This window comes from Pseudopodoces humilis, chromosome 25 (genome assembly GCF_049639895.1).
Source record: "Pseudopodoces humilis isolate 2021_Gansu_Grassland_sample_001 chromosome 25, ASM4963989v1, whole genome shotgun sequence".
Taxonomy (NCBI): Eukaryota; Metazoa; Chordata; class Aves; order Passeriformes; family Paridae; genus Pseudopodoces; species Pseudopodoces humilis.
Window position 1 is genome coordinate 6,799,304 of NC_142224.1, and position 12,376 is coordinate 6,811,679.

At 43.8% G+C, this 12,376-nt stretch overlaps 1 protein-coding gene across 1 annotated transcript; it reads left to right on the top strand.

The window, feature by feature from the left end:
• Window positions 1-2,161: 2,161 nt before the first annotated feature.
• Window positions 2,162-12,291, top strand: VPS11 (VPS11 core subunit of CORVET and HOPS complexes). Its single transcript, XM_005531104.3, has 16 exons — window positions 2,162-2,335; window positions 2,652-2,800; window positions 2,992-3,127; window positions 4,161-4,324; window positions 4,427-4,674; window positions 5,108-5,309; window positions 5,581-5,732; window positions 6,739-6,925; window positions 7,324-7,467; window positions 7,877-8,065; window positions 8,930-9,091; window positions 9,563-9,702; window positions 10,013-10,215; window positions 10,795-10,966; window positions 11,081-11,303; window positions 12,008-12,291. Exons 1-16 carry the CDS (start codon window positions 2,182-2,184, stop codon window positions 12,170-12,172), a joined length of 2,790 nt encoding a protein of 929 aa, XP_005531161.2. The 5' UTR covers window positions 2,162-2,181; the 3' UTR covers window positions 12,173-12,291.
• Window positions 12,292-12,376: the final 85 nt, after the last annotated feature.

Below are 12,376 nucleotides of genomic sequence, written 5' to 3' on the forward strand. Positions count from 1 at the left end.
AACAAAGTGAATTTTGTTCACAGAGACTTCAGCAGTACAGCTGCCCTGGTAAAGGTTGGGCAACTGTAGTCCCTGCAGGGAGTTTTCTGCTTGCTGTGATCTTCTGATCCATCTTTTATGAATCACAGTTTATCTTTGTAATCAACTAGGTCTCTGGACCAAAGAGCATGCATCTGAACTTCACAAGAAGGCTTTGGCAGATTATCCTGTAGGCTTTGCTCAGTTCATCATTGTGTTGCTAAAATGCCTCTGCGTGGAAGCATTATTAAATTCTGCTGTAGACAAGTTAGGGAGGAGTAAGGGGTGGGGGGAGGGGGGCAGGGATGTGTTTATTAAGATACAGCCTTGCTGTATTTTAACCAGTAATTTTGGGGAAGGGGTGTCAGGAGAAGAAAATAGTCACTGTTCCCCTTATTGAACAAAACTGGAACTTTTATTTCAAGAAAAGAAATTATTTGCAATTCAAGTGGAGTGTCATAATCCAGTAGACCCTAGACAAGGGGTTGATATTCTAACTGTTAACCAGCAAACAATATGGTCTAGTCATTCAAAACAGTCAAGGGAGGGAGGGGAAAATTGGCTTTCTGTTAAATTGGCAATTGGCAAACTCTCCAGTGGAGCTAAGATTTTGTTGAGAATGTGTTTTCTCTGGCTTTGTATGTGTTGCAGCACTGACTTGTGAAGAGCTTCATGAGTTGTGAGTGCAAAAAAAGATGAATGGAAAAATCCTGATTTTGTTAATGAAACTCAATAAAAGCTCCCTGGAACTCCCATTTGTTCTGTTTTTTTCTTCTAACTGTGCTGAGTGAAAAGCATGCTGGTGTCCTTACAGAGACTCATGGATTGCATTGGATGCAACAACCTTTGAAGAGAAGCCTCAAGAAAAGGAGGCACATGACAAATGGAAAAGTACTCTCCTATGTCCATGAGAGGCATCCTTTTTCTGCACAGATCCTCCATATGGTAGCTGTTTTTCCAGGGTTGAATGCTCCACAGTCTTGTCTCCACTAGACTAGTGTGTGGCATCTGGTTGCACTGCCAAGTTAGCCTTGACTTCGACAACGAGAGTTTCTGCCAGGGGCCAGAGGAGCGGTGCAGATCCTGCTGGGGCTGTGTCCTCATGTCTTTCAGCAAGACTCATCCTGAGCTCTGCCTTGCTGGCAAGATGCTTTTAAAAGTTACTAGCAAAGCAGTTGGCAAAAGCAGGCTTAATGTAAAAGTGAAAGCAGGGTGAAGTTCAGTGGCAAGGTTCACTGCTGTGGCCTAGATGGTTAAAGCACACACTAAAGGCAGACTACACTCAATCCAAACCTAAAATCAACCCAAAATTATCTACATGGAGGCTCGGGGGAAAAAAGTAAGGATAGGAATGGGTAAGTTGAGTCACAAGGTTCAGAGTAGACTGCCCTTGCTCAACTGTGCCCTGGACTTGACCAGTGGTTTATGCATAAAGGTTTAACAGCAAACCTAACAGCACTTAATTGATAGCTTAAGGTAAACAATTTAACAAAAGATTCATACAGAATTTACCATAATGGTAACTAAATACTTTAGATTGTAAACAACAAGGTCCCACTTTGAGCAGTGCCTGAGGCACTGGAGCAGTAGAAGTGTACAGTTGCATTACTGTAGTAGTATTAGTATGTAGTAGAAGTACTGCATAAATACATAAACGCTGAATGCATTCTGGTTTGCTGATGTTGCATTGAAACTGACTTAAACATGTATCCAAAGGTATGGCTTTATTTTTAATGTATTTACCATTACTCTTCTTTGTTAAGCTAAAAAGCTCAATCTGTCACTAATAACACATAAATAATTAGTCATATCCTGCTGAGCTTAAAGCAAATTCATTAATTCTTAGCCACATTTAAATACCAAGCCTTTTAATAGTATATACTATTAAGGCCTTGTTGGAGAGAGGCAGATTAAAAAGATTATATATTCGTTACTGTAAAATGACTCATTTAAGGTTGTTCTGACTTTTAAATTCCTAGCAGGCTTTGGGATGTTTTTTCAATATGGACGTTCAAAATTCAATCTTTGAAGTAAAATTTCTTGGCATTGCAGCTACCCCGCCCGGCACGCCCCGCCGCCTTACCTGAGGGGCGGAGACTCAGGTCACGTGAGGGGCGGAGACTCAGGTCACGTGAGGGGCGGGCGCGCGGGGCTAGCCTCAACATGGCTGCCTACCTGCAGTGGCGCCGGTTCGTCTTCTTTGACAGGGAGACGGTGAGGGAGCCGCCGGGGCCGGATGGGGCCAGTGCGAAGCCCTTCGCGGTGCCCCCGGGCATTGCAGTCTGCGACTCGGGCCGGGGAAGCCTCGTGTTCGGAGATATCCTGTGCGGGGCCGGGCGCTGTGGCCTGCGCGGGGCTCGGCCGAGCCGAGGCTGCGTGGTAGGCGAGTCCTGGGCGATGTCTAGCGCGCGCCGGAGGGCCTTGGGAGTGCGGCAGCTTTCCGCTCTCGGCTGTGCGTTGTTTAAAAAAAAAACAAACCCAAACCGACGCTAGATGTGTTGGTGTTCAGGGGTTGCTCCGCAGAAGTGGTTGCTGTAGCTATACCAGGAATCAGCAAAAGGCGTGCAGATCCTTGTATGATTGGAGGTGTGGGGATTTTTTTTTTCCCTTTATGTGCCTTAACTGTGATCTAAATATGGAAGGTCAGATTTGGTTTTTGCCTCGCTCCCTTCAACTCAGCAGTTTCCAAGCTTACAAGCTAAGGGTGACGCATCTGTACCAGCTGAAGCAGCACAGTATCCTGGTTTCTATTGGTGAGGATGAAGAGGGTATTAATCCTTTGGTAAGTTGAATAACAAAGAGAGGAAAATGCATTTGTAATATGGAGCTTTATTCTTAAAGACTATTGTGATGATCTTAGTTGCCCTTTCTTACCTTAAGGAGCTTGTTCATTTTGGGTACTATAACATTTTAATGTCAGGTCTTGGCCTTCTAACAACTCATGTTTTGCTAATGCCAGATTGTTGTTGGTAGGTGAAAGTCTGGAACCTGGAGAAACGAGATGGTGGTAATCCTCTTTGCACACGAATTTTTCCAGCGATACCGGGTAACAAGCCCACGGTTGTATCCTGCCTAACTGTCCATGAGAATCTTAATTTCATGGCTATCGGTAAGTAAAGCTGAACAATATTACAGTCCATACTGAGAGGTAAGGAACATGAATAGATAACGCAAAAATCATTACAGAATGTCCTGGTGATCTTTCTTTTCACTCAGTTGTTACATTATTCTCACAGAGATATTGCATATCTCGTGCTATCCAAGGGCTCAAGAGATAAACATATAAATTTAACCTGACTGTATAATTTACACTAATAACTTTGATACTCGGAAGCACATATTTTTAGTTGATGTCTTCTTTTCCCTGCCAGTTGGTAAGGCTATGTATTTACTGAACTTAGTACTAAGTTTAGTTTCTATTGGTACAGGAAAAAAACATGAGTTTTGTGATACCTAATGTTAGAGAGGTATTTTTTCAAGCACGTTATATGAACCTTTTTTCAAAGAAAAAAGCAAATCTCCCTTTTTGGATTTAACCATTTCTTAGTAATATTTCTTGCTTAACTCTTCTGACAGAATAAGAGCAGTAATGTTGTGAGATTACACGTGCTCTCAGCTGACTCGGTCCCTACACTGAAATCAAAAAGCTTTCCCTGTATGTATGGTGGCCTTCAACCCTGGAACAACTTACAAGACTGGGACTGTTGGCAAGCTATGAAAACTGCGTGTGTTACTCTTCTTTAAAAAAATCTCCCTCTAGTCTTTTTTTATAGTGTGTAGTGTGTTTTGAATATGCAAAGGACGTGAAATGATAGTTACAGTTGCAGTATGGGAAGGCCATTTGTAAAACAAAATCTAGTAAAACAGAATTAATCTGCATGTGAAGTTTGTGTCTGGAAAGCAAGTTAACCCTTGCTGGACAGTGCTAGCCTATGTGCAGTTGTGTGACAGCTCTGAACTGTAACAGGAGCAGTTGGGGGGTAATTTGGCAGAGATTGACTTGACGTTGGAACCTGTGGCAATCTCATTGCTTTACACCATGCTGGTGAGCATGGTGTTGTTGCTGACTGGAGCTTCCCTAACTTACGCTGGATAAAATTTCAGGTGTGTTGTATAATAGTTTAGTCTGTCCACTTCACCAGGTTTTGCAGATGGGAGTGTTGTACTTACTAAAGGAGACATCACTCGAGATCGGCATAGTAAGACCCAGATCCTACATGAAGGCAGTTATCCGGTTACTGGCCTTGCTTTTCGACAGTCTGGCAAAGCGACACATCTATTTGTGGTGACCACAGAGAACATCCAGGTGAGAAGGTAGTTGAAAAAAAACGTGACTCTGACTTGCAAATTCAGTTGACTTCAGAGTCTAGTTCAGAGCGATCCCCAAACCCTTGAGTTTCCTCTGTAGTCTTATATGCTTTCAGTGAAAGACTATCCTCATCTGGAGCTGGACACTCACGGTTGTGGATTACGCTGCTCATCTCTCAGTGACCCCTCACAGGATCTCCAGTTCATTGTGGCAGGAAATGAATGTGTGTACCTTTATCAACCAGATGAACGTGGCCCCTGCTTTGCCTTCGAGGGACAAAAGCTAATTGTTCACTGGTATCGCGGGTACCTCATCATTGTCTCCAAGGACCGAAAGACTTCCCCAAAGTAGGGCTCCTTGAAACAGATGAGTTCTTTTTGCTGATGCAGCTTCATGCTTTCTCTCTTTCTCTTTTTCTTTCTTTCTCTTGCTTTCCCCATGAAGCTTTGCTCTTGGGGGCACATTGTGATTCTGTCAGATATTGTTGAGGTTCATCCAGACCCATATTTTGATTAACTTCCATTGTGAGAACAGCACAATTAAGTGTGCTGAGTGAGTGGGATTTTTTTCCCAGGCCTATGAATTTCTCAGTGTACCAAGATGATGGAATTTGTGTATAAATACATGGTATTTGTGTATAAATACATCCCCTCTGGATCTGCTTAGTTTAATTGCCTTAATGAACTCTGTTTGTCTTGCTTTCTATACATCCCTAGTTTGAACAGGTATCAAGATTTCAAGTTATGTTCTTGTTTTCTAAAACTTTCTTCTGCTATCCAGGTCAGAATTTGCTGGGAATGAGGCACAGAATTCAGACAAACAAGTCCTGAATATCTATGACTTGTGCAACAAATTCATTGCATACAGCTCCATCTTTGATGATATAGTGGATGTCTTGGCAGAGTGGGGTTCTCTCTATGTACTGACCAGAGATGGGAAAATCCATGTACTACAGGAGAAGGATACACAAACCAAACTCGAGGCATGTAAATTTGTTTTCTTATTAGTCTCTGCCTTATGTCTGTAATATTGTACTGGCTCTGCAGACCAAAAAATTGAACCATTCAGGTAAGTGAATTAATAACTAGTGACCAAGTAGCTTTTCAGTATAACCAGTGTTGTAAGACAGTTGGTATGTAATGGCCCAAGCACATGTGTGCACTAAGAAGAAGACGACTTGTTTTCCGGTTGTGTTTGAACTTGTTTTGTGGGGTGGTATTTCTCTCATACTGCTCTTACCATGTATTTAACAGATGCTGTTCAGAAAGAACTTATTTGAAATGGCCATTAACCTGGCCAAGAGCCACCACTTGGACAGCGATGGTTTGTCAGAGATTTTCCGGCAGTATGGAGATCATCTTTATAACAAAGGAAACCATGATGGAGCCATCCAGCAGTATATCCGGTAGGTGGGAGTCCTATGGAGCTGTGATGTTGCAGAATATGTGGGAGCAACATAGGCCTTTATTTCTGTCTCAGCCCAGGGAAAAAAAACAAACCAAAACAAACCAAACAAAAAAACAACCAAAGAAACCAAGCCAAACAAAAAAAAAAACAAACAACCACAAAACTTGAGGTGAAAATTCTACCTATACAGAGAAAGATATCAGTGAGACTAAAAGTCTTTAAACAAGTTGCTTGAAAATCACTCTGTGCATCTTAGGATAAAGTTCTTCTCTTTGATCATATTTTAACATTAATAATGTAGGCCTATTGGGATGTAGTGGGGCCTGGTGACATCATTATAAAGAAGGGATCACTCTGTGCAAGATAGGTGATGGAATTTGACCATGTATGGCAGTCTTCTTAGAAAATACTCAAACAGTTCAATGTCAGTTTGAAAACATCTTGGGTTTTTTAAAACTAGAACTCAGAGGGGCTTACTGAAAACTTCATGTTCAATTTTTAAAATGCCACAAAGTGTTACATTGTGGAGCTGATGCTCTGGAGTCCCTGACATATAGTGAGAGTCAGCATATCTTTTTACCTTGACTTGCTTTAACTGTCACAGTAACCGTGGCTAAACTGCTGCATGTCTAGAGCATAAGTATTTAAAGCTGACTTTGAGTTATGTGACTGAAATGAAGCAAAATGTAGCTTTTGATACTCTCTGTTTTTGGCTTCCCAGTTTGTTGTGCTCAGAGCCTAGTCTGTCTTCTCATTGCCACCTTTAAAGGAAGATTAACTCTTTCTATGCTGTCATGGTCATCCTGATCAAGGCCTTTGTATCAGTGTGGATGCAGATGGGTGGTCTTACACCGTAACTAGTTGTTCCTTCTGATGCATAGCTGAGCAGTCCCAAGAGGGTTAGTGCCTGCTGAAGTTAAGGCTTCTCTGTGTTCTGTTAATTTCTCCATTTATTTGACTTCATGAGTATACAACATCTTGTAACATGACTCTTCCCCTCACAGAACTATAGGGAAGCTAGAACCATCTTACGTTATTCGGAAATTCCTGGATGCTCAGCGTATCCACAACCTCACTGCTTATCTACAGATGCTCCATCTGCAGTCCCTGGCTAATGCAGACCACACTACGCTTCTGCTGAATTGCTATACCAAACTGAAAGACAGCTCCAAACTGGAAGAGTTCATTAAGGTATTGGGGGGAAGTGGAATCGTGCTACGTTTTTATGTCATCATAATAATTAAAAAGGGGTAGTGGTGACATTCTAAATTCCCTCCTGTACGACTATTGAGAGAAGAATGAATTTACCACTCAGTACCCTGGTCTTTACTCTTTTATTTCCAAGCTCTTGCTTACATTGTCAGTTTGGTTGGTTTGCCATCTGGGTCTGGAGTGTGCTTGCTTCTGCCAGTGCAGCTGGCAAGCAAATGAGAAGTGGTTAGACTCCTTTCTTCATGGGTGAATTTTCCCTTGCATAAGAGGTACCAAATTGTCCCTGCTCATGTTTTTCTCCTCTTACATAAATGATTGCTGCTTCTGGACTGTTAGAATTTTTCTTAGGGACCATCTCTCTGCTTTTGTTCTTGGAGACAAGTGAGAGTGAGGTCCACTTTGATGTAGAAACAGCTATCAAGGTGCTTCGCCAAGCTGGTTACTACTCCCATGCAGTGTACCTGGCAGAGAAGCATGAACATCATGAATGGTACCTCAAAATCCAATTAGAGGACATCAAGGTGAGGAGATGTAACTGCACGTTATATATATCCACCAATTCTTCAGCCTCCTCTTTAGTGAGAATATAATTTCACTGACCTCTTTGCTGAGGATAGCATGCTGATGAGAGCAGCAGCATTAATACTTGTTGCTGCTGGTGTGTTGCCTTTCTGCTTTTGGCTTTTTACAGTGCCCTTTAAGAGGAGGGAGGGTGGTTAGTTGGGGATTCATCTAAACGTTTCCCCCAGGCTATATACAGTCTTTCTCCCTGAGGAGGAAAATGAGCAGGAATAGTGAATTAGGTTGATAATTCAGAGCAAATGGTATTTGTGGCATACTCACAGCATATTTTCAATGCTTTCTGTCCTAACCTCGAAGTGGAGGGCAGAGGCCAATGTCCTGTGATTGTTTTGTTGTCTGTCTTCACAGAACTACCAAGAGGCTTTGCACTACATTGGGAGACTGCCCTTTGAACAGGCAGAGAGTAATATGAAGCGATATGGTAAAATCCTGATGCACCATGTCCCTAATGAGACCACTGAATTGCTGAAGGTCCTTTGTACTGATTACCATCCCTCAGGAGGCAATGAAGGCCCTGGGATGCTGGAAGGAAAAAAGGTATGGTTTGTGTAGACTGAGAGTTGTTGCTCTCCATTAATAACTTTGCAGCAAGTGCTTCTGCATGCCTTGTGTTGCCAGCCTTATGTTTTAGGTGTTATGAGAATCATACCTAAACAAACTCTGCTCAGAAGAGACCCCACCTGGAATACTGTGTCTAGCTGTGGAACCCTTAGTGCAGGAAAGACACAGACCTTTTGGAGTGGATCCAGAGGAGGGCTATAAAAATGATCAGAGGGATGGAACACACCTGCTCTGAAGAAAGGCTGAGTGAGCTAGGGTTGCCCAGTCTGGATAAGGGAAGGCTTCAGGGAGACCTCATTGCAGCTTTTCAGTACTAAAAAAGAGTTTTGTAGGATAGATGAGGACAAACTTTTTTACAGGGCCTGTTGTAATGCTGCAAGAGGTAATAGTTTTAAAGTAAAAGAGGGCAGTTTTAGACTAGATAGAAGGAAAGAACTTATAATGAAGGTGGTGAAATACTGAACCAGGTTGCCCAGAGAAGTGGTAGATGGCCCCATCCCTGGAAACATTTAAGTCAGGTTGGATGAAGAGCTGAACAACCTGATGGAATGGAAGATGTCCCAGCTCTTTGCAGGTTGTTGAACTAGATGACCGTTAAAGTTCCCTTCCCACCCAAACTATTCAATGATTCTATGAGAAACCCCGTTCCGGTAGTCCTAGAGGCAGGGGACCTCTTAAAGCTATTGCTCAGGATTGATCCTTGATGTCATTGGCATCTTGTATTCTGCTGTATCTGTCCCTGCCTGAGACTCTGGAAATGAACATTCCTCGTGGCAGGAAGGAAGCACTGGTATGGCTTAGACTGCTTTGGGTGCATGTCTTTTTCTGACTATTTTACAGGCTAATTCAGAGGAGTTCATCCCAGTCTTTGCAAACAACTCCCGAGAACTGAAAGCTTTTCTGGAGCACATGACTGAGGTGCAGGCTGACTCTCCACAGGGTGTCTATGACACCTTACTGGAACTTCGATTGCAGAACTGGGCACATGAACAAGATGAGCAGGTTTGAGCTCCTCCAGCATTGTGTTCTGAGGGAGAGATTTGTTATCTGTGAATCATACTTGCATTCCTGCAATGCCCTTTCCAGCTGGGCATTGACAACATGAGACAATACATATGCTGTGCTGGACAAATAGCACCCAAAGGGGAGACCAGCCTAGTACCTGGGAAAATATTCCCTTCAGGATGGCTGAGCTTGTTTTGTTTGTATCTCATTTAAGGACACATTCCAGACAATACAGACACTCTGTGAGCAGATGCCTTGTACACAAAAGTATCTTTACTTTCTTGCCTAGATCTGTGAGGATTTTGGCTGTTTGGGAAAGAAAATCATGTCCTGTTTGCTTAAAAGGGTTAAAGAACAAGTACCAAAACTGACCTTTGTGAAAGACCTCCTAATTGTCAGATCCTAGTGCAAAATAGTGTGGATGTGGGTGTGCCTGTGTTCCTCTTCTTGACCTCTCCCCCTTTGTAGATAAAGGAGAAGTTGCACAATGAAGCCCTCACCCTCCTGAAGAGTGGAAGGTTCAAAACAGTCTTTGATAAAGCCTTGGTCTTATGTCAGATGCACAGTTTCAAGGATGGTGTTCTCTACCTCTATGAGCAGGGCAAACTGTGAGTGTTACTCTTGTTTTTAGAGTCCTGTCCTTCCCCTCTTGCCTCCACTGCAGCCATTTCTGAGCCATAAATGTCTGTACCTTTAATGGTAGTGACCTGTTCAGTGTCTCAAGATGGTAACTGGAGATGATTGCTCTGCAGAAATACCTCACTGTTGAAGCAAGGCAGTTATATAGAGGGAAAAAAAGACTTGTTTTTGAGTTCTGTGTGAGTCTGTGGATTGCATGGCTGGGTAAAAACCTGAGGTCCCTGTAACAACTCAAAGGGCGAGATGGATTGTTGCAGCTGATGAGTCTTTCTCTCATAGTTTCCAACAGATCATGCACTACCACATGCAGAACGAGCAGTACAAGAAGGTGATCGAGGTGTGCGAGTTGTATGGTGACCAAGAGGCTTGTCTCTGGGAGCAGGCTCTCGGCTACTTTGCACGGAAGGAGGAGAACTGCAAAGAGTATATTGCTGCAGTGCTGAAACACATTGAGAACAAGAATCTTATGCCTCCACTACTTGGTAATGACATGTGACATTCAGCCTCCCCCACAATAAAACCCCAGTCCAAGCAAAAACCAGAAAAACAAACCACAAAAGTCTCCAATCCAGACTAGTTTGTAGTGCTTTCTGTAAATCAGACACGAGAAGAATCAATGAAATTGGAGCCTACCATTTGAAGTAATAATTTGCTCTATAGGCAGGAACTATGTCAATCACAGCTCCCTAGTTAGGGAAAAAGATCTGCAGTATCAGTGAGATGTCTCATACAGGATTTCTCTTCCATCAGTGTGTGGCAGTGCAGGGCATGCTGAAACTCCTATTACGCCATGGTGGAGAACTAGAATCCAATCCACTACTGGATCCTTCTTTTGTCCCTTTTGGTCTGAGTTATCCAGACATACTCCCAGTCACCCATTTCTGAAAGAGGTCAAACTGGAAAAGAATCTTTAAGTGAGCTCTTCCGACTCAATGAGCTCTCAATGCGAACTGTCTTTGCCTGCAAGTGGCCTGTCCCAGGAAATGAAGTCTGCCCTGGCAGTACAAGCATATCTGCAGTTTTTGTGCTTGTGTTTAAACTAACATCTCGGTTGCTCTCAGTTGTGCAGACGCTGGCTCATAACTCCACAGCCACCCTCTCTGTGATTAAGGATTATCTTGTCAACAAACTGCAGAAGCAAAGTCGCCAGATAGAGCAAGATGAGCTGAGAATTCAGAAATACAGAGAAGAAACTACGAGGATCCGTCTGGAAATCGAAGACCTAAAAGCAAGGTGCAGGACTGTGTGCTATCTTGTCTAGTCCTATACAAGGACAGAACTGCTGTTTTCTTTTAGTAAGGTAAAGTGTAGTTTGTCTTTCTCATGCTTCTCCGTCTTGTCACTCAGTCCCAAGATTTTCCAGAAGACCAAGTGTAGCATTTGCACCAGTGCATTGGAGCTCCCTTCAGTCCACTTCTTGTGTGGTCATTCCTTTCACCAGCACTGCTTTGAAAGCTACTCTGAGAGTGATTCGGAATGTCCTACTTGCATGCCAGAAAATCGCAAAGTAATGGACATGATCCGAGCCCAGGAGCAGAAGAGAGATCTGCATGACCAGTTTCAGCATCAGGTAGGGTAACATTGCCTATCGTACCAAGTTGAAATAAATAGAGTTTAGATTCATTTACAGACCTGTAAATGGAGGGAGACACAGGTAAGACTTGAAAGTATTTTGTAAACAAGGTTATGTTAACTGGATAATGAGGCATTAGACACTAGAGTGACTACATTGTGTAAAGGACACGAGTCATTGTTGGCTCTATTCTCACCTGACCCCCAGATGGATCTCAAGACCTATTGGTCAGCGTGACAACTGGTCAACAGGTTGCATAGAACTAATTAGGGAGAAGGGGAGAAGAATAGTGTGAAATGGGATGGGGACAGCACCAAAATGTTGCATCTACCTTGTGTTCCCCAAGGATGAAGTCAGTGGTGAGTGTGAGAATGGGACGTTAGCTGGAAAATGTTAACACACAGGGAAACTAGAACAGGTGAGGCACTCACCTTCCTGTTTAATTCAGTTGCTCATTACCTCTTTGGTGTGTGGCCCAGAATTGGGGCTGAAACAGGAGCTGGAATGGCCAGTGTCAGAAAATCTAGCAGGTTCTTCTGCTACACCCAGCCCTTGCATGGAATGAGCTAAGAGCCAGGGACTGACATGGGCTGCCCTGTCCCCTTAGCCAGAGGCTTGTAAGTGCAGGGGGAGAAAGGAAAGGCACTGGAGGCAAGAAGCTCTGGACGCTTTTGCTGATGCTGCCACTTTGTGTCTGGCAGCTCAAGTGTTCAAACGATGGCTTCTCCGTCGTTGCCGACTACTTTGGTCGTGGTGTCTTCAATAAGCTCACCCTGATCACAGACTTACCCTCGGGAAAGACGGCTACGACGATCGAGGCTGGCCTGCAGCGGGAGCTGCTTATCCACACCAAGCGCAGTACCTGACCCCAGGCCCTGTCCACACGCCCTCTCGTGTTGTACGGGGTCCCCCGCTGTATTTGGCACCTCGGGCACCTGTATTTGGCTCCATCCCTTGGCCCTCAATAAACCAGACTGGCTGGGCAGTGCCGCATCCCGGCCCTCATTGACCGGCCCGGCCGGTCGGGGCCTCTGAGGGGGCGGGGGCTCGGGGGGGCGGAGCCTCTGAGG

Bases quoted from the DNA above. Each gene is read 5' to 3' on its own strand.
- VPS11 (XM_005531104.3), top strand. From the start codon at position 2,182: ATGGCTGCCTACCTGCAGTGGCGCCGGTTCGTCTTCTTTGACAGGGAG. The intron at 2,336-2,651 runs ATATCCTGTGCG...ACTGTGATCTAA, and splicing joins GGGAAGCCTCGTGTTCGGAG to ATATGGAAGGTCAGATTTGG. The intron at 10,216-10,794 runs GTAATGACATGT...GGTTGCTCTCAG, and splicing joins TCTTATGCCTCCACTACTTG to TTGTGCAGACGCTGGCTCAT.